The sequence below is a fragment of the Acinonyx jubatus genome, chromosome E3 (assembly GCF_027475565.1).
Source record: "Acinonyx jubatus isolate Ajub_Pintada_27869175 chromosome E3, VMU_Ajub_asm_v1.0, whole genome shotgun sequence".
NCBI classification, from domain to species: Eukaryota; Metazoa; Chordata; class Mammalia; order Carnivora; family Felidae; genus Acinonyx; species Acinonyx jubatus.
Genome location: NC_069398.1, coordinates 31,733,205 through 31,754,165, shown reverse-complemented (window position 1 = coordinate 31,754,165; position 20,961 = coordinate 31,733,205). Strand labels below are relative to the sequence as shown.

Genomic DNA, 20,961 nt, shown 5'->3' with positions numbered 1-20,961 from the left:
TCCAGGTGGAAACAAGACCCTGGTTCCTCCCCGCCGCAAATCTTGCCTGAAGAGTTTACTTGATGGCCTGTGATGCTCCATGCTGGCTTTTCCAGCCGAGGACCCTTCTTCCCTTCTAGCCTGATTTTCATCCACAGCTGTGCTCTTCCATGTGCAACTTCTCAGGCATATTTCTGACTCTGCTGGTCTCCCCCATTTCACAGAGACCTACTTCCTGAAGCCGTCCATCCTCATGCTCAAATTGGACCGATGCATAGCTGTTGTCCCTGACAGCTCCTTCTCCTGGACTGGCTCCACTATTTCCTGCATCCCAAACCTTCCTCTTTCTTGGTTGACTCTTTCATTCTGTGACACGCCTCCTAAGAGTGGTCAGAAGATGGCCGATTTTCTGAATTCTTGTATATCTAAAAATATCATTTGTCCTCATCACTAGAATACCATGGCTGGATATAGAATTCTAAGCTGGAAATTTTTTTTTTACTTAGAGGAAAAAAATCAGCCTAGTAGCATTGAGCACCCCAGCACCAAATTGTGGTCCCTAAATATCATTTCGCACTAAAGGAATCCTGGCTCCTTGGAGAATTGGTTGATTACAGGGTTGGGATAGGAAAATTGGAAGGCAAACCTGAGATATCTTGTCATACCAGAAAATAGGGAGGCTGTCAACTTGGGGTGAGTGGGGATAGTTTATAGCCACAGGCCCAGAAATACCTTAGCAAAGGCCATGAGTTGTTTCTTTTAATAACCTATTCACGTTTAAAAGAAATAGAAAAATGCAAGCCACTCACCTCTGTAAAATTTAGAACAAAGATGAAAATGATTGTGGATGCCCCGTGTTGGCGAGGCCATGGACCAGCAGCACTTTCTCACTGCACTGGGAGAAGAATATACCATGGGACTGCTTAGCCATTCTTGGTGGCAATTTAGCTATATCCAGAATTTTAAACATACATGCCTTTTGACCTAGCAACATCACCTCTAGTACTTTTTCTCAGACAATTGAACATCTACAGAACTGCACGGAAATATGTACGAGAACCTACATTGCAGCATTGTTTGTAATCAGGAGAAGCTGGAAACAACCGAATACCCGTTGTTGGAGATATAGGTACATAAACTATGGTACACCCATTAAGTGAAATGCTATGACGGAGCAGTTAAAATGAGTGAGGTAGGTCTGTCCAGTAGGAAAGAAATGTCCTGGTACCTTGTTAAATGAAAAGAGAAAGTTGCAAGGGGCACACAAAGCAATCCCCAGCTGTGAAACATCTCTGTGTACGTGGAAGAAATGTGCCCCCATGCCCTCTTGCATCAACTGTGGTGCCTGATGGCTGGATGCAGTGTGACGCTTTAGGAGATGAGAAGTATGCACACAACACACTTTTCTACTGTTGGGAGTTTTGACAACTAGCATGTGCTTTATCATCAGGAAAAAAAATAAATAATGAACAAGGATCATAAAGCTTTATTTAATAAATATAACCAAAAAATCTCAAAATACTTTATTCCATATGTAGCCAATTGGAGAAAGAAAAAAAGTTAGAAGGAAGTGTCTGAAGAGATCAAGTGTAAGGGTCAGGAGACAGGAAGGAGGTTGGGCAAATACAAGCAGTAGACAAACAGGAAAATGACAAAGGTGGGTGGAGGCCACAGGGATGCTCAGAGCCTCAAAACTCTCAGAGTAACTCCTCCTTTCATGGGTCACATCTCACGGGGGCTTCCACTCCTTGGCAATGATCGAAGCTGATAAACTGATACTTGGGGAATTGATTAGGGACTCCATTAATTTAGAAGTCCTCTCAACACCAGAAGGGCTTTTTTTTTCTATGACCATCAGGATTGCCCCCCCCCCCCCATCCCCCAGATAAAAAAGAATTTGTCTGGACGTCTGTAAGCCCTATCAGGGAAGAATTTACCTTTTCTGAATAGACTTCCAGATCCTCAAGGCTATCAATTTTTAACTAGGTCTTAACCTCCATTTGCCTCTCAAAGCCGGTCTTTTTTTTTTTTTTTTTTTTAAACTGAAATATTGGGCTCGGTTCTGATGCTTCGAAATCACATTTGAAAGAGAATTTACTTCATAGTTTGTATTTTCCAAATGCTTGGGGAAAGGGTGGGAGGTCAGATCTGGTTGGGGGGACATCATGTGGTGAGCAGATAGTCAGTAAATCAGCTCAAAGGAAGGTGTTTGGGGTCCTGGGATGTGTGCTTCTCCCCGGCACAGAGCAGGTAAGCCCGGATAAGCCCACGCAGCGCTGGGGCCTCTGAGGAAATGTCTGGGACTCGGCAGGTGTCTGGACCCCCAGGAAGGGGACCTGGCCCCTCTCCTTTGACCGCGGGAAAGCTGGAGCAAACAATCCCAAACACAGTAAGGTTCCAGGATGGGTGTATTACAAAGAGCATGTGGCAGTGTGGCTGGGGACTCCCAGAGAGACGTGGCGGACACAGGCAGCAGGCCAAAGCTCATCGTGGGCTGACTCCTCGGAGGCCAATTTTAGTTTCTGAAAGGAGAAACTCCTTAAACAAACAAACAAACAAACAAACAAAAAACCCTTTTTTCTTCTTTTTCTTTTTTGCAAAAACAAGGCCCGAGCCCTCACAGAGAGCCTCCCTGAGGGCACGGAGGAGCCGAGCGGCAACAACACGGAATGCAGTCAGAAAGCTCATTTCTCCACTCTTTATTAAAGCTAGGTCCTCCTGCCGATGGCTCCGCGGCCAGGCAGCAGCAGCTGGGGCCCAGGAGGGGCACCGAAGGTCAGGTCGTACTCTGAGGGGTGTGCACGGAGGGAGGAGCACGGAGCCGGACCCCGGCCGTGCAGGGCTACTCCGCCCTGCCCTTGGCCCCCGACGTTCCCGGCCCACAGGGAGAGGAAAGAAACTGAGGGCAGGAAGGCATCGCCCAGCACTGCGGACGCCTCCTGGGACCCCTGTCCTCCTCGTCGCCCACCCCACCCCGTCACCTCATCCAGCCAGGCCAATTCTTACCACCACCGTCCACGCCCCCGCCCCACCCACCAACTACTGCGCTTCCTACCCCGCCCCCAGCGCTGGAGAGCCCGGCTGCTGGCTCTCAGGCCCCAAGGCCATGCCTACACTAAAACAGAAGGAACTAGGTCTAAAAGGGAATGCAGTTGTTTCAAAGTCTGTTTTCTGGCCCCACTCACATTGGCCCAAAAGGCATGAGGGAAGAGAGGGCTCTCACGTGAGCCACACTTCAGCTGCCTGCCCAGTGGCTCCCAATGGCCCAACCCGGAGGGTGGGGTGCCCACCAGGTGCGGGCCTTGCATAGCTGGGTGCCTGGCTTGTCACTGAGCCACAGGCTCAAGTCCGCACCCCCAGAGGTGGACTGCCACTGTGCAGACTGTCCATCCTGTGAAATGGGATTCTAAACGGAAACACTACTTGCTTCTAGTACAGAATAGTGACAGAAGCAGAGTTAAAGGGACCTGCGGACATCACAGGGCCCCAAGCCCGTAGGGTTGTGAGAAACGATCCTGCTGCCGACCTGTTGCTTTACAGTTGGTTATTAAATCTAAAGAAGCATTGGGCTCAGAGGGCAGGGCCTTGTGTGTCCACCTGCCCCAGGGGAGGGGACAGCCCAGGCAGCTGAAGGCTGGGGCCTTGGCTCAGCAGCGGGCAAGAGGCCCCCAAGGATCTCTGAGTGTGCCGCCTCTGGCTGTCGGGGGTGAGAGTACCGAAGGGCTCGAAGAGGAGGCTGAGACCGAAACCCACCCGGCAACACGAGTGCCTGGCTGATCCGGGTGCTCCAGTGGGGTGGGGAGAGTGGGTGACTCTCCCCAGAATAAGGCTTCAAACTCCCTCAGGACCCTGCAAACACCTGCAACCCACCAGCCTGGGGCCACAAATTTGGTTTCTGCCGTTTTCTCCTCCCAGATTCTTCAGGCCACACAAGAGATGGAAATAAATATCCACAGTAGACAGAATAAAAGCTCTCCTAGCTGCATGTCTGTCCCCCCGGGGTAGGGAGGAACATCGTCCTCTGGAAACCCTAAGGCTTCCCCTTAGCCACGCGCAGTCCCTAAAACTTCCCGGACACACTCAAATGACCAGAAGGTCCCTGAAGTCTCTCACTGAGGAATGGAAGAAGTCGTCAGCCGAACCCACGGGAGGAGGAGCGGGATGCTCTGCCCTCGACCACCCTCCCCTCCCCTTGACGCAAGGGCATCCCCGCCCTCGCTGTACAACCCACTCACAAACTCGTCGGCCGCCGGTACCCCAGGCCACCCAAATTGGAATCCGAGTGAAATAAATAACATCGCCCGCCATCCCTACCGCTTGGCTTGACAGCACAGACCCAGGGATGCCGCAGTCTTGGTCGGGGTGGCCGCCCCCTGCCTTCGCCTCCTCCGCGCGCGCGGCTCTCCTCTCCCCGCGCGCCCCCTGTACGGCCGGACGGGCTTGGCGGCCCGGTTTCCCCGGGGCCGGGCAGGAGGGGCGCCCGAGGCCGGGCGGGGGCGGGCGGGGCGGTGCACCGGGGGCTGAGGGGAAGGCACCGCACCAGGACTGGGGCCCTCAGCACCCCAAGGACAGAGGAGCAAGGGGCCGGCGGCCCAGCGGGCTGCGCCTCCGTCAGCCTCGGGCCATCACAGGATGCTCTCCTCGTAGGCGCCCGAGGGCCCCGCGAAGGCGGCCGCGGGCTCGGAGCCGAAGCTCGTTCCGCCCGCGAACTCCAGCAGGGTGCTGCCGCGCTCCCCGGGCCCGCTGCCCGCGCCCGGCGGCCCCTTGGCGGGCGCCTCGGCCTTGGACGCGGGGGGCGCGGCCGCCGAGCCGGGGGCGCCGGCCGCGCTGCGGTGCGTCTTCATGTGGGTGAGCAGGTGCGAGCTCTGCGAGAAGCGGCGGCCGCAGTTGGCGCAGGCGTACGGCCGCTCGCCCGTGTGCGTGCGCTGGTGCGTGACGAGCACCGAGCGCTGCGAGAAGCGCTTGCCGCACTCGGGGCACGGGAAGGGCCGCTCGCCCGTGTGGCCGCGCCGGTGCTTGGCCAGGTTGGAGCGCTGCGCGAAGCCGCGGCCGCAGTCGGTGCAGCGGAAGGGCTTCTCGCCCGTGTGCGTGCGCCGGTGCCGCTTGAAGTCTGAGCTGTGGCCGAAGCCCTTGCCGCAGTCGGGGCAGCGGTGCGGCTTCTCCTCGGCGTGCGCCCACTGGTGCCGCGTCAGCGCCGCGCTCTGACCGAAGCGGCGGCCGCACTCGCCGCACGCGTAGGGCCGCTCGCCCGTGTGCGCGCGCCCGTGCGCCGTCAGGTGCGCGCGCCGGCTGAAGCCCGCGCCGCAGACGCCGCACACGAAAGGCTTCTCGCCCGTGTGGCCGCGCACGTGCGCCGCCAGGTGCGAGCCGCGGGCGAAGCGCGCGCCGCACTCGGGGCACGGGAAGGGCCGCTCGCCCGTGTGCGTGCGGCGGTGCCGCGCCAGGTGCGAGCCGTACACGAAGCTCTTGCCGCAGTCCGCGCAGCGGTGCGGCCGCTCGCCCGCGTGGTAGCGCTGGTGCTTGGCCAGCGCCGCCCGGCGCCCGAACGTCTTGCCGCAGTCGGAGCAGATCCACGGGCTCTCCTCCTCGGCCAGCGCCGCGGGCGCAGGCTCGGCCAGCAGCCCCCCGACGGCCGGCGCGAACGCGCGAAGCCCGCCGCCGCCGCCGCCGCCGCCCCCCGGTCCGCTGCCGCCGAAGGGGTCGCAGGCCAGCCCCGCGCCCTCCACCAGGGCGAGCCGGCCCCCCAGGGGTCCCGGCAGGGGGCGCCCGTCGGCCGGCAGCCGGTCCCCGAAGTCCGGGAGGCCCAGGATCGGGAAGCCGTCCGGGTGGAGCCAGGACTTAGGGTGCACGGGAAAGTGGAAGCCGAGGGGGTGCGAGGAAGGGCCTTCGCCCTCCCCCAGGCCGTTGCCCACCTCGAGGAACCGCCTGTCCGGCTCGGGGTCCTCCTTACTCCCGGGGGTGGGCCCCACCGCCGCCGCCTCCTCTCTCGCCTCCACCTCGGCCTCTCCGTCCGCTTCGCCGGCCTCGGCCTCCTCCGGCCCCTCCGGCCCGGCCTCGGCCTCCTCGGGCCCCGCCGCAGGGACCGCGTCGCAGGCCTCCCGCCGAGGGCCTTCGCCGCCGGGCTCCGTGCAACCGCCGCCGCGCCGGTGGCGCTGGAAGTCGGCGCGCAGGCGGAAGGCCTGGCCGCAGTCGGGGCAGCAGTGCGGCCGGTCGGCCGTGTGCACCGCCTGGTGCCGCGCAAGCGCCGAGCTCTGGCTGAAGCTGCGGCCGCAGTGCGGACACGGGTAGGGCCGCTCTCCGGTGTGCGTGCGCTGGTGCGTGACCAGGTAGGAGCGGCGCCCGAAGCCCGCACCGCAGAAGGCGCAGCGGTAGGGCCGCTCGCCCGTGTGGATGCGCCGGTGCGTGACCAGGTGCGACTTGTAGACGAAGCGCTTGCCGCAGTCCGGGCACGGGAAGGGCTTCTCTCCGGTGTGCGTGCGCTGGTGGATGGCCAGGTGCGAGCGGTACACGAAGCCCTTGCCGCACTCGTCGCAGCCGAAGGGCTTGACGGCCGCGTGGTAGCGCTGGTGTTTGGCCAGCCGGGACCGGTGCGGGAACACTTTGCCGCACACGTCGCACGTGGTCTCGGGCCGCCCTGCCGGAGCAGCCACGGTGGCAGGGAACGCCCAGGGTGCCAGCAGGTTCGCGCCAGGCTCCCGGCCCGGCAGGAAAGGCTTCGCCTCGGACCCCTCGGCCAGAACCCCGAGGCCCCCGGGGTCGGGACCCCAACCCTCCGGAGTCTGCGCCGAATCCGAGTCATCGGGGCCCCATGTCCCAGGCACGTCCCCCACGCCATAAGCTGCTGACCAGAGCCCCGGGGGCTCGTTCTCCTCCTCGGCCACCTCCGCCAGGAAGTCCTCGTCCTCCTCCTCCTCGTGGTCCTCTATATCGTCGGTCCAGAACCAGGCCCCTGAAGGTGACAAAGGCAGGCCAGAAGAAAGAGGTGAGAGGCAGCTCCTTGCAGGCTCCTCCCCCTGAGAAATCGCAGCTTGGGCGGGACCATCCCCCGTCTGGGACAGGGCACCTCCGTTTCAGTGAAGCCACCGCCTCCTCCATGGGTGTCCCTCCTAGGGAAGCCGAGATTCCTTCACTTCTTGGACTGTTCTCAAACGGCATCAACTAATTAATGCCACCTGCTGAGGAACAGGGATGCTCTACAAAGTTGGTGACCTTGCCTGCAGGCTCCTGTGAGAATATTACAGGGGGCAGGGGTCCTGTGCTCAGAAAAAGATCCCCAAGCTGTTTTCCTCAAAGCCCCTTGTGTTCCAGAGAATTCCACCCCCCACCCCTGCTTGGCCCAAGGCCAGCAAAACTGTGGTGCCAGCACAGCCCCGGGCCCCTGCCGCTGAGGACCTGCCCTCCTAAGCACCTAAGCTTTGCTGGGCAGCCCTTCACCTCTGAATTCTTCACCAGCCTCAGGCTGGCCAGCAGCCATGGGTCTCCCTCCCATACTCAAGAGCAGAACCAGAAAAGCTACCTTAAGTGGAGGGGACCCAGAGGGGCCACTGGGCCCCAGCTCTCTGCACTCATCCTAACAGCCACCAGCAACTATTCAGGTATAGCCCACGCTCCCCTGCTAAGCCACCCCAAAGCTGGGCTTTTTCTGAGTGTGCATCTGGGAAACAGTCCCCAGGTGGCTAAGACTGGGGGACTGCAAGCACCTTATCACAGGAGGCCAAAGACCGCCCCCTCTCCAAGGTCCTGCAGTTCTGCACCTCCCCCAGCAAACCGCACCCCGACCTCTCCCTTCAGTGCAGGTCATGGATATGGACTCGGGCCTGCAGGGTTTTCTACTTTATATAATGGAGTCCTGATATACCTGCCATTATGATACACCCAGGAGGGAACTACTATTTACGGGGCAGGCACTGAATCCCAAGGAACAGAAGGGAAAAGCCTGACCCACGGTGGCCCCAGGTGTTCCAAAGTACCTGTGTGCCTACTTTCTCGTGAATACTTTGCCCCACGTGTGTCCACAGTGGGCGCACACCATTGCTGTAGCCCACTTCAGAACCCTAACGTCTGGAAGGCTCGGGCTCCGAGGGTGGGAATCCCTTCTACCCCACCTGGGTCCGCCACCAAAACTGTGGCCAGTGCCAGACATCACCTGGCTGGATGAGTCTGATTGCTGAGTCCTGCCCCCAAGGGAAGGTCCGGGCCCGGCAGGGCTGCCCACCCCCGGCTCAGCCCTCGTCCTGTATTTCTGTACGGCACTCTACATGTATGGTGATATGGTCACATGGGCAAACCCAGCACAGCGCAGAGTGAAATAAAGCCAGACACAGGCATGATTTCAGCTGTGAAAAAAAACCACACATCGTGTAAAGGGATACAGAGATGGGTTATTTTATTTTTTCATAATTGCAATCCTTTAAATTTTCTACAGTTAATAATATACCGTTGTAGTAAAAATAAGCTTTAAGCAAGAGACAGAAGTTCCCTGAACTAAGCTCAGTTTGCCTGCAGGTGCCACCCAGGGCATGAGTGGGTGCTGTGGAGTGGCAGCGACCTCAACAGCACAGGGGGCATGCTCCTCACTGCCGAGACTGCAGTGCCCTCACGAGATGGGATTGTCGGTGGGAGGGTCAGGCAGTTGAGCGGATAGATCCACTGGAATTCTTTCCGTGAGTCTCAAAAAGAATTTTAACTCAAGACTCTGGTGAGGGTCGTGACTAGTTTGAATGAGACTCCCTAAGGCAGGGGGAATTCAAGCTGAGGAACAAGTGCAATGTCTTAGTGGGGTGACTGTGCACCCCAGGACCTAGCCTAGGGGCAGGACTTGCTGGCTCCAAAACAGCCACTCAGGCCAAATGAGGGCTCACCAACAGGCGACCTCAGCCACTCAGTACTGGAAGGGGTGGGCCAGGTCCCAGTGACTCACCCACCACACCTCCTCCTTGGGGTCCAGGAGCAGCAGAAAGTTTCCCCCATGCACCCTGGGGTGGGGGGTGAACCCTTGCCCTGCCCCTACCTCGAGCCTCTGAACAAGGCTCTACAGAGAGAGTGATCATAAGAGGGACCTGGGGGACCGGGTCACTAGCCCTGGAACGAGCACAGCCATTTATCCGAGAACAAGACGACACTTAACACACAGCCAGGTCATGGAGAGCACCACTAACACCAAGGGAAGGATGGTAAGGGCAGCCACGTCCCTAGCAGTCAGAGCTGGCTGCACCGCAAGACAGGACCTCTGGAAGGCACAGGACAAAGGGGCCACAGGACAAAGAGCAGAGGAAGAGCAGCCTGCCCTAGGCTGGGCTCTGTTCCCTTGCCTCCTGTCACCAAAGTGGGCCAAGGTCTGGAGGTTGGGCCCTGGAGTGGGGGTGTCCCATGTAAGGGTCACTCCGGGCTGCGATGGGGACAGGGTTTCCAGGGGGCAACCTGGGATCCAAGTGAGCACTTACCAGGTCTACTTGTGACACAAGAGCCAGGACAGAGAGGTTTTGCTCTGACAAAGAGGGTGACGGGACATTTTGCAACAGTGGCCTATGGGGTCAAACACAGTTGCTTCTTCCAGAATCCACAGGGAGAGGGTAGAGGGGAGGACCCTGAGTGGGAGCCGGTGTTCCATCCCCAGAGACATTGCTCCTAAGGAGTGTGACCCTGGGTGATTAGCTAGGCTGGAACCAGCCCTCAGAGGCCCAGTGACAATCCCAGGGGCTGACCAGTGGCAGCCTCAGCACAGCCCCCGAGGTACTTCTAGTAAGTGCCCTACCCAGGCGCTCATCGGAGGGCCTTGGGGAAGGGGAGGGCCCCTGGGCCACACACCTGGTGCACCTGTACCCCTGAGCTGCTCCGCATGACCAACACACAACGCCCGGAGAACGGTGCCACCGTTTACTAGGACTCCCACCCTCAGGCAGCCTCTGCCCCTGTCCAGGGACCCAGAGGCCTGCCCTCAGGCCCAACAGTGAGTCAACTGTGGGTCTGCTCTGACTAAACACCTCTCTGCTGCAACCTCTAAGTAAAGTCCACACCTGCTCCTGCCTCTTCCTCCAGACCCGGAGCCTCGAGGTGGCCTTGGGGAGAGGCCCCCACCTGGGGACAGTTACCAAAGGAGGACACGGACAGGGGCTGGTGTGCTCAAAGCTGCGTATGGCTCCTTCCTCCAGGGCTGCCGGCCAGCTGCCTTTCCTCCCCATTGAGCAGGGATTTGGTAATCAGGGCTGGACTCCAGTGTGACAGCTCCCGACAGGGCCAGGTTTCTGTGCTTCGAACTGTCCTCCCGTGAGGGCAGAGCCCGCCCCCCATCGCTGGCCTCAGCCTCCTCATTTGTACCATGAACTGTAATACCAAGGACCAGTTATTAGCAAGAGCTCGAGGCCGGGCCCCTCCTCACTTGGAATGTTTCCTGGCTCCTTCCCCTTCTGCCGACACTGAACCCCGGGGTCTGAGGCAAGACAGCACCTCCGTGCCTTCTCCCTGGCTCAGACCACGAAGGGGGATTCAGTGATATCCCAGGTCCCCTCGGGGGTGTGACAAAGGGAAAGCCCGTGCTGAGGTCTGACACCCCCCCACCCCAGTTCTCCCAAGGACAGACAGGCACTCACGGGCTGTGTGAGGTAGACACCACCTGCAGGCTGGCGCCCAGCCTGTACCTCCGCTCCACAGCCACTCTGAGTTCCTCCTCTCCAGAACCACTCCCCGCGCTCACCCACCATGGGATTCGCCCACCTTAGTGTTTTACCTCTTACTGCCTTTAAATTTTCTCTCTATCCTCTCCTGCATCATCTTCAGGCAGGTTTAACCCTGCATTCTGTACTCCTCGTCTGTCCTTCACTTTCACGTGAGGGGCAGGACCAGCAGCCAGCCTCACTGGGTGCCAGGCCCGCGCCAGGTACCGTGGAGACAGCACAGGGGTGGACAATACACAGTGCCAGCTCTTATGGAGTCTGCCGGAGGCAGCAGGCAGGAAATGAGGAAGCAAACATCCAGCCAGGACCGTTTCAGACAGCACTGTCTGCTGTACGTGCAGGAAACATCCTGGAGGAAGGCAGGAGGGAGTGCTCCTGAAGTCTATGTGGTCAGAGAACACGCGACTTAGTAGGGACCTAAGAGCTGAGCCAGCCACACAAAGGGCACTCTGGGCAGGGGAAACAGTAGGCACAAAGGCCCTGAGGCAGGTGAGAGCCTGAAGAGAAAGGCTGGCTGTGGAGCTGAGCCTGAAGACCCAAGGGTGTGTGAAGTGAGTCTGGCAGGGCGGCAGGTCTCAAGGCCACAGCAGAGAGCCCAGATGCTATTCCAAGCGCATGGGGAAACTTCCAGAGAGTAAGGCAGACGGCCAGCTCAGGAACACCTGTGCCTGATGGCCTCATAGAAGCGTGGGATGGGGTAGTGCAACGAAGGCAGAGGGACAAGGACCACTCAGGCAGGCAGCCAGGCCCACTCAGGTGCCCAGGACACTGCAAGGAGGGCCTGCGGGGGACAAGCGGGGCCACTTCACGCTGGGGGCTGGGGGGATTCACTGAGGGACGCCCATCAGATAACTGAGTGGAGATGTCAAGCAGACAAGGTCAGGGCTCGAGAAAGCAGCTGAGAATGGGCAGCAGAGATAGAAATGGTACCGGAGGCTCTGGTCCCAGTCACCAGTCACCTAGAGAGGACAGAAGAGGACGCAGGACCGTCCTGGTCTCGTAAACAAGCGAGGGCAGGCGGAGAAGCAGCCGGGAAAGCAGCTGAGAAATCGAGGCACGTGGAGTCCTGAGGCCAAGAGGGTCCATATCTCAGAGAGCAGAGAAGCCAGCCTAGCAAGGACACAAGGCCAGCCCAGCAGGCCAAGGTGGCGGCGGCGTCCTCAGGAGGCCTGTGGTCAGCCCACAGGTATGCCGTATTCCAGCCACGATCCCTGCTCCAGTGCGCGTGTGGGCAGGGAACGGGCTGCTGCCAGGGGCAGGGGTCCGGCAGGCGACTGCACAGGGCAATCACGAGGGAGGGAGAGGTGCTGCTATCTAAGCCAGGTGAGGAGACAGGTGCAGGAAAGGGGTGGGGTCAGAAGAGGCAAGGACAGCCAGCACCCGGGAGCTGGAGGAGGTGGCCACGGGGTGGGGAGCCAGAGCAGGACGCGCCAAGTCAGCACCGGACCGGTCATGGGGTGCCTGAGTCGGGGGAGGCGGACAATGTACCAGACCTCTTGGCCCAATTTTTCAAGCAGCACAAGAGAGGAATACACTTGTGTTTTGCCAGACTCCAATCTAGAAATCCAGAAACTCTGCTGGGTTCAGAACAGTCGGCATCTGTCCCGCCCAGACCCAGCAATCCTCAATTCTCAACTGACTCAGGTGCTCAGAAATGAGTACAGGGAGAAAAGGGAAGGAGGCCGTCTAGCAAACAGACTACAGTTCTAGTTAAGAAGGACCTTAGGTGGATTTAGTGCACCCAAGCTGACCCCAGCCCTGGCTACTGTATCCCCTCCCGGGCACAAGGCCACGTCTAAGACTATGCCTGGTCCTGCCCCTACCTCAGGCTCCCCAGACAGGAGGGGTGGGATAGGGGAGCACTCTGGGCTCACCGGCCCTACCTGGCACAACAACCAGCCACTGGGGAGGACAGAGGGGCGGTGGCCTGGCTAGCCGTCCTCCTCAGGGAGCTGCCAAACTCACCCAGGGTCACAGGTCACATTGTGGGGACCACCCAGGCTGAAACCTGCGAAAGTCTGCACCCCAGGACCCTCCAAGAAGCGTAGACAATGGGGCCACATCTAGACCACATGATAAGAGACAGGCCGACGGAGGTCTGTGGCCCCTTTAATTGCAGGTGACTATGCTGAATAGGGCCGACCCCCCACTAAGGCCCCCTGAGAAACATCACCCACATCCAAGCCTCATCCTGTAAGCAGCTGCCATGGTCTCACCAACTAAAGCCCTCCCCAGTCTGCAGCCCAGGAATGGCTCCCAGACAGGGTCCCGGAGAGGGTGGACAGCTGGGGCAGGAAGGCCATTCTGCAACACCATGGACAGCGGGGCCCGGGCTCTTAACCACCACTTTAGAAGCCGATTTCCTCATCTGCAAGGGAGGCTGCTCTCCTCTGCCCTGCCATGTCACGGGGGGTGCCGTGAGGACACAAAGTAAATGGGAAAATGCTTTGAAGAGTACACGTGTAGGTGTAGCATTGTCTGTGTTTCTCTGTTTTTATTTAAAAACACGTTTAGGAGAGGCTCTGAGTCTATCCAGGCACGTGACCGGCGTGAGCCATCCAGCACCCCTCACTAAGGTGACATCACTCCAACCCAAGGCTGGTACACCCGCCATGCAAGGGCCCCCAGGGAGCCCTGAAACACCGAGCCTAACACACACCTCCTGAAGCACCCCCACAGAACCGACAGTCCCGCGCCCTCAGCCTGGAAATTATGGATTCGGTTCGAATTTCTTTATTCCCTGTGTGAGTAAAGCAAGCAAAGCTCAGGGGGTTAGAGGAACAGAGCCAGAGTCGCCTCAGTCCCCGGAGAAATTTGCCACCCTGAACATTTTCCGTACGCATCCCTCCCAAACCTCCTCCCGGGAAGGGTGCGCGGCTGCCCGCCCAGGCCTGTGGCCGGCCCCCCAGACCCTTCGTTCAGAGATGGCCAAGTGGGTGCAGAAGGCAAAGAGCCGGCTCCAGTCTGGGACCCAGAAGGGCTCTGGCACGGCCAGGACCGAGCGTGCCCACTCCCATCCCTCTGCGCCAAAGACTTAACAACTGGCCCTCGCTTACCAAAACAACTCCAAAACCCAAAGAGACGCTCCAAGGCAGGGACAGGGACAGTGTGAAGGGCTCCTAAGAGGAAGCTCGAGGTTCTGTAAGGACTCCCCAGCCTTGGACGACCACAGGCTGGAATCAAGAGAAGCCAACCCACAAAGGCAGAGACTGGCGCACGACGGCCTCCCTGTCTCCACGCACCCGTCCACGGCCCAGACCGCCAGCACCAGGGCTGCAGCAGAGAGCTAAGGTGAAGGCCAAAGTCGGCAGGGCTCTGAGGAGCTACAGAGGCAGAAACCGCATGAGAGTCCATCTCATACTCACCTGTGTAGACGCCAGTGACAATGTCTCCTTCCTCAGGACGGGGGCTATCTGGGACCCAGGGCTCCTCCCCTTGTTCCAGCCGGAAGATCAGATCCGGCTTGGGGATTGGGTATCCTGGCCAGGAGAAGGACAACCAGCAGCTGCAGGGCCGCTCTGGCCAGGCCCGCCCGCACCCCACGTGGTGCCATCCCAACACCCCAAGCCCTCCTCACTCTCTTGCCGCTCTTCTCCCTCCTTCCCAGGACCAGCTCTCCTGCCTCCCAGCCTCCACGCTGGGAAAGCCCACCTTCACTTCTCTAGAACTTTGCCTTGATACCCCCCAGCTCTTCTGCAGGGCCCCCCCACACCTTCCTCACCCCTCTCCTCTATCACCTGACTCCTCCCCCCTGGAGGCCCCTGGGGAGTATACAGAACAGAGACCACAGCTGGACCGGTGGCTCCCAGAACACATCCACCTGGCTCACGGCACTGCTGGACCACAGGGAAGACCCCAGAACACAGCCCCACCCAGAAGCCAGAGTGGTCCCTAAGGACCCCCAAGAGGTGGGCTGGATCCAGGACCCCCTTCTCCTAGACCCTGGGGTTTCAGAAGCCACTCTCTCAAACAGCTAAGCTGCTGGCAGTCATCACGTAGGAATGCCTCTTGGGGACGGAAGGCCCCCTGCTTACCCAAGGACACCAGGATCCCATAGTTCTCCTGCATGACATCCTTGTAAAGGTCCCGCTCGCCTGTGTCCAGCCTCTCCCACTCCTCCAGCGAGAAATACACAGCCACGTCTTCAAAGGTGACCAGCCCCTGGAAAACAAAGAGCCCTGGCCACTGCCTTAAGCTGCCCTAGGAGAGAGGCAGGGGAGCCCCTAGAAAGAGAGCGACAGAAAATTACTTCAGGAAGAACTGCCCGTGGACCTGCAACATGGAGCTCACGGGGACACAGCCCAACAGCCCAAAGCCCCAGTGGCACCGAGGGCTTCTGAGCCTGGCTGCACCCTGGAAGGCAAGGACCCCACGTCCATTCAGAGGTGAGGAACCCAGGCTCAGACGGGGTGAGCACTCAGCTTGTGTGGGGCAGAGCCAAGACTCTCACACTGAGGCCAGGAGACAATGCAGCTCAAGTCCACGGCCGTGCTAAGAGGTGGTATCCTCCCTTCCTATGTCATCGTCCAACCTAAGCCAGTAGTCGCATCAGCAATGAGAGGGCCCACGCCTGGGTGAGTATGTGGCATCGACTAATCTGCCTGGGCTCGGCAGGAAGCCAGAGCCCGGCCAGGCGAGCGGCACTCCAGGTGAGGGACCACAGCCCGATCCTGGGACAGAGCCAGTCCCCTGAAATAACTACGCACAGAGCAGCTGAGTAAGTGGCAGTCAACACACTCAGGACATCCCAATGGCCTGGGAAGTCTCGGGCCCCCGGGAAGTGGAACCATATCCCATGGCTCTGCGGGTAGAGACCCCCAGCCGCGTCCTGCTGCCCCGTCCCTGCTCACAGCCTGAGCTCGCCCTGATGACCACGGCGCCTCTGCCTTGACAACAGGGCTCTCCAGGACAGCAGGTGCCAGGCTTCCCCCTCAGGAAAGCCTGCCTGGTTAACTGAGCTCCAAGTGAGAGAGCGGCTCACCTGAGACCCAGCTGTCAGGGAATCGTCATCATCTTCCTCGTCCTCCTCGTCTTCATCCTCCTCATCCTCATCCAGGTCCTCATCCCTAGGTGTGGCTGGAGCCTGGCTGGCCTGCAAGGCTGAGGGGAGGATCTCTTAGGGACCTGCCCTCGCCAACAGGCCTCATGGCCACCCCTGCCCAGACAGCAAGTAGGTCAGGAGCCCCCACTCCTCCGTTCCAAAGCCTGGGTCCTGACGCTCCAGCTCCACCCTATCGGGCCAAAGAGCTCTCCCGACCTGCCCTCCCAAGCTCCCTCACCTCCTCCCCCCAAAGCCAGCTCCTTTTTCTTACCTTTTTCCTGAAGAACTGGGGACTTGGCATCACCGGCACGGTGAAGGCGTCCCTGGGTCCCCAACGTGGGACTCTGCTCCTCTGCCACCACCTCGTCCTCGTCCGCCTCCACCTCCACCTCCACCTGCTCCACGTGCCCTGCCTGCCCCCCCTCCTCCTCTTCCTCCTCCACCACCGCCTGGTCCTCCCCGTCCTCTGCTAGGAGCTCCTCCTCCTCCTCCTCCAGCTCCACCTCTTCCCCCTTTTCTTCTTCCTCTTCTTCCTCCTGAGCAGGACCACATCCCAACCCATCCTCCGCCTTCGCCAGCTGCGTGGCTGGTGAGTCCGGGGTCGTACGAAGAGCTGCCATCTTCTCCGGAGGAAAGCCTCAGCTCGGCCTGAAACACAGACGGGCAGCGGGGATGAGCCGCCCCCACCCCCCGCTCGCTCCCACGCGCTGCTCCTCGGGCCTCCCTCCGTCCCCCGGGAGGCAGGACTTATCTCCCCCACTAGATAGTGACACACCAAAGGAGGAAGGACCGAGGCTCTTCCTGTGCTGTCATGAGGCACAACTGGGACACTCTGTGCCCAGAAAGACTAACCACAGAGCCCCTCTCTGTGACCCCATTATGCAGCCTCAGCTCCTTCTTGCCAGAAATTCTGTGCAGGGCACGAACTGCTGTGCCGTCTAGGAGTAAATCAGGGATTTAGCCTAGGTCTTCATCCTCAGGGCCTGTGAGAAGCAGGGGGTCCAGGCCACACGGCCGAGGGTGGCCCACATCTGGCTGCAAGGGGCGAGTGTGGCCTGTGAGCAACAGCCCACCTCCATCCGGGGGACCCACCTCTGCACACCGACACTGTGCCAGCAGGGGTGCGGGAGGAAAGGCCCGGGCTTGGGCAGGGGTGACAGGTAAGACAGGCGGGCTCATTCGCCACCGCCTGGAAGGCAGGCCGGTCGGGCTCCTATTTGCCAGAGGCAGCGACACAAGACGTCGTGGGTCTGCGCTGCCCCCTGCGTCTCCCTGGCCCCTCACTCCATCCAGGGCATTCGGGAAAAGTTCAGCAGCTCGTGGAGACTTGCTTCATCGCCGGACCAGCAGATACAACCTAAAATGCCCTTTAACGGCTCTTCAAGTTTAAGGATCAGAGAATCCCAGGAGGGAACTGTCAAAGGCCCAGTGGCTTCCAGGGTACCACTCACACCAGTGTCACAGCTGCCTCAGCCCAGGTGCTCCGGAGACAGAGCCACGTGGCAGCACGGCCCAGACCCGAGGGCTGGGGGGGGGGGGGGGGGGCGCACCTCCCTCCCAGGTGCACACCCTCCACCAGCCTGTGGAGATCCAAGGGCAGGACAGAGTCACAGTTTTGACAGGTCGGTTTCTGGGGCTCCTTCTTGAGTGAAAACTTGAGGAGCCTACCCCCCAGCCCCGTCAACGTTTCAGACCTAAAGTGGGCCACTCCCGAAGTGATCTGAGCCCACTGCAAACACAGCAACCCCAGCACCCTGGGATGATGGCACGACCGCCAGAAGGATCCTGCAACATCGGGCCACGTGGGGCAGGTGGGCGCAGCGCAGCTCGTCGGGCTCCAGCAGTGGACAGCATCTGCCACGGAACCCCTCCAACGGGACAGGGGCGCCCCACATGGAGACGTGCAGGGTCACGAGAGCGGCTCAGAACACCAGGTATCCACAGGGAAACTGCTCAGTGACAAGCTCTCATTCCACAACCCCTCGCTTTTCTACTAACGAGGCAGCACGCACCGGTTCTCGGCACCACTCTGAGCTGCCGAAGCTTTACACACCCACACTTTCAGAGCAGGTGCCTCGGTGCACCCATGAGAGCCTTCCAGAGACCAAGGCCTGGGTCCAGGGGCTGGGATGTGTGGGCACCCAGAGGCCACCTCTGTCCTGCCCCTCACATTCCCCTCTAGCTGACTAGATTGCAGATTCACAGACACCGAATCCAAGGTCACAGGTGAAGAGCTATGCCTCTACAGGCCACCCCAGCCTCCAGACGCTCCCCCAAACCAACCTCCTCGGTCTCCATGGTTCTTTGGGCACGTGAGGGTGCCCAGGTGTAGAAACGTGTGCCGTGGGTAACGCCAGCCACTTCCAGGAGGGCACAGCCCTCCCCGGCACTCAGGGCACTGAGAGTGTGCTCAGCAAAGGTTTCCCAACCACCACCCACCTCAGGCCCACAGGAGGGCTTTTCTCACCCAGGCCTCGGGCTACAAATCCACACTGAACTCAGACACCACACCAAGCCCAGCAGAGCTGCCTTCTGCCTGGCCACCATCCAGAGCAGACTCCCACAGGCCAGTATGCTGTACCCGAGGACCCACTCACAAAAGAAGAAAACCCCAAGGCTTTGGAATACAGTGGCCCCATGCTGGTCCCACCTCCGGACCTTTGCACATGCCATTCCCTTTCCCCGGCTCTCACTTCCCCTCTTCTTCACTGAGCCTCTGGAAGTAGCCTCCTGGGTCCCCTGTTTCACACAGTTCTCTGAACTCTGCCCTCACGGCGCCTCACTTTTACATATTTACAGAACTGTCTGCTGAGTGCCTGTCTCCCCAAGCACACAGTCCACTGCAGGAAGGCGAAGTTCCCTCTGCTCATCTCTGAACACTCCCCCCACCCCACCCCGTGCCAGGCACAGAGCGAGCACTCAAATATTTATTAAGGAAACGGCTCTAAAGTCTGTAATCAACATGATAACATGAGATTTTAAAAACTCAGGGGCACCTGGCTGGCTCAGTCAGTAGAGCATGCGACTCTCGATCTCGGGGTTGTGAGTGCAAGCCCTACGTTGCGCACAGAGCTCACTAAAAACAAAAACAAAAAACAAAACCCTCGGTATTCTGGCCCCACTGCCACGTTCCACAACAGACTGACCACTCTTTGGGGTCCTTCAAAATGGAACCCATCCCAGAAGCACTATGGAGTCTCTGCCTTCAAAGAGGCTGTCACCTGAAGTCCCTTTTCCTCCAAAATGCACCTGCTGATGACCAGAGAAGGGAAAGGCTCAGCAGCACTGGAGGTCAGCAGTCATTCTGCAGATGGAATCACAGCCTAGCACAAACAGACACCCCACATACCCCAACACAGAATCCAGAACAGAATCATTCCGGAAAACAGACTTCAGTCACTCAGGCACCAGGTTCCTTCTGCCTCACCAGGCAGCTAGGTGCTGGGCACACTCCCCCAGACCCACACGCTCTCCTCTCTCCTCTTCCCAGCCTGCCAGCCCACTGAAACTCACTCTGCCCGCCTCCTGGCATCCGATCCCAGGTCAGAAGCCACAGAGGGTCAGGTAAGCAGCCTCATCAACATAAGCCCCCAGGGCATTCCAGACCCTTACTTCCCTTGGGGCCCTGCACCCTAGGACACAGCACTGCCGACACTCAGAACTGAGGATGACAAAACACCCTCTATGAGAACAGAAAGCAGCAGCAAAGTTTGGAAACTGTTAGAACTCTCCACAAAAGTCCCAAATCCAAGAAGCCTACACAGAAAGAAAGAAACGTGTGGGTACACATATATCTAGGCCCCTTCCTTCCCTCTAGGTGGCCTTACTGACCACACTCCTGTTATTCAAGGCCTTCCAGGTTTTTGCCTCCTTCAAGAAGCCTTCCTTCCTTGACTACTAGGATCCTCACTGTGTGTCCATGGCTCGGGCTCCCCTACTCTCCAGGATTTGCTCCTGGTGCAGGTGTATCCATGGGGCTACTCCCCCAGCTCCCCCAGGCCAGCCCTTCACTATGCTGGCCAGCTCCCCAGACCTGCCAACACTTGTTGAACCAAACCAAGTACCAAGATCTCTCCGCACAGGTGCAGCTAGGGGCCTAATCCCTCTGCACACCTCCCCTTCTCCCTACCCACCTAGTCCTCTACCAAAGGCCAGCCCCTCTCCCACTTCTGCCGCCACATGGGGCGGCCCAGACCCTATCCAACCCCAGGGATGAGTTCCCCTACCGGACGACCAGCAGTAGAAGACGGCATAGCAGCCCACCGGAGCCTCCATTTGCAGAGAGGGAGGACCCAGACGAGGCCCCCAAGGTCACTAAGCAAGCTCCCGGGGCGCCTGGCCAAGCCACTTCCATCCCTCCAGGGGGCTTATCGGGCTCGGGTCTCCCGCAGAGGCTCTGGCGGTGACAGCCCCTCCTGGATGGGTGTGTCCCCGGGGGCGGCCACGGTCCAACCCCCGCCCCTCGGGCCTAGCCGGCGGCGGGCACCTCCCGAGGAGTCCGCGCGTGTCCTCCCCAGCCCCGCCTGCTCCGCGCCGCCGGCCTCTGCCCGCCCCGGGGGTCGGAGCCCGCCCCCATCGCGCGGGGCCGGGCGGGGGTCGGCGGGCGGCGCCGGGCGTGGGCGCGGCCGCCGAGAGCCTGGCCGGCGCGCCGCTCCGGCCCCGCCAGGCCCAGGCCAGGCCCCGTCGGCCCCGCGGCCTCCCAGCGCCGGCGTGGAGGGGCGGCCCGACCCCCCGGCCCGGCCCTCGCGCCCGGCCGCCCGCACCTGCCGCCCGCGCCGCCGCCCACTCACCGCGCGCGCGCCGGGCCGGCCGAGCCGCCGCCGGACGCCGGGGCCGGGCCGGGCCTGCGCGCCCAGCGCTACACAAAGTGACGGCCCCGGAGCTGCGCGGCGGCGGCGCGTGGGCACCGGAAGTGCTGCCGCCGGGCCCCGCCCCGCCCGCGCCCACGGGGGGCCACTTCCGGTCACGCGGGGTCGAGCGCGGCTCCCGGAGGGGGCGTGCGTGGAGGGAGAGGAGGTGCCGCTCGTGCGCGGGAGGGCGCTCTGGGCCCTGGAGCCCGGTGCCCTCATCCCGCGACCCCGACCCAATCCCTGGAGACCCCAGCCCCACCCCTGGGAACTCCAGCGACTCCTGCCCGGAGACCCCATCCCACCCCTAGACACCCCAGCGCCCTTTGCCCCGACCGGACATAGGGCCCCCTGTCCTGGGAACCTCAGCGTCCCCTGCCCAGATCCGAGGCTCAGACCCCACCCCCAGACACCCCATGAG

At 60.4% G+C, this 20,961-nt stretch overlaps 1 protein-coding gene across 3 annotated transcripts; it reads right to left on the bottom strand.

Annotated features, from left to right (window-relative positions):
• Positions 1–1,447: 1,447 nt before the first annotated feature.
• ZNF316 (zinc finger protein 316) lies at positions 1,448–20,622 on the bottom strand. Of its 3 annotated transcripts, none has more exons than XM_027042273.2 (6): positions 20,484–20,622; positions 15,965–16,341; positions 15,634–15,752; positions 14,687–14,813; positions 14,018–14,131; positions 1,448–6,928 (listed from the first exon to the last, which is right to left on the bottom strand). In XM_027042273.2, exons 2-6 carry the CDS (start codon positions 16,311–16,313, stop codon positions 4,605–4,607), a joined length of 3,033 nt encoding a protein of 1,010 aa, XP_026898074.2. In that variant the 5' UTR covers positions 16,314–16,341; positions 20,484–20,622; the 3' UTR covers positions 1,448–4,604. The 3 variants fall into 3 exon arrangements, with proteins under 3 accessions (XP_026898074.2, XP_026898073.2, XP_053069835.1); XM_027042272.2 differs by lacking the exon at positions 20,484–20,622 and adding an exon at positions 16,786–20,320; XM_053213860.1 differs by lacking the exon at positions 20,484–20,622 and adding an exon at positions 19,920–20,320.
• Positions 20,623–20,961: the final 339 nt, after the last annotated feature.

What these genes read in the sequence shown, in the direction of transcription:
- ZNF316 (XM_027042273.2), bottom strand. Translation starts at nt 16,313, where the DNA reads ATGGCAGCTCTTCGTACGACCCCGGACTCACCAGCCACGCAGCTGGCG. An exon ending in CCCAGTTCTTCAGGAAAAAG is followed by an intron (nt 15,753 to 15,964) that starts GTAAGAAAAAGG and finishes TCCTCCCCTCAG; the next exon opens with CCTTGCAGGCCAGCCAGGCT. An exon ending in TGGGATCCTGGTGTCCTTGG is followed by an intron (nt 14,132 to 14,686) that starts GTAAGCAGGGGG and finishes TCTCCTGGCCAG; the next exon opens with GATACCCAATCCCCAAGCCG.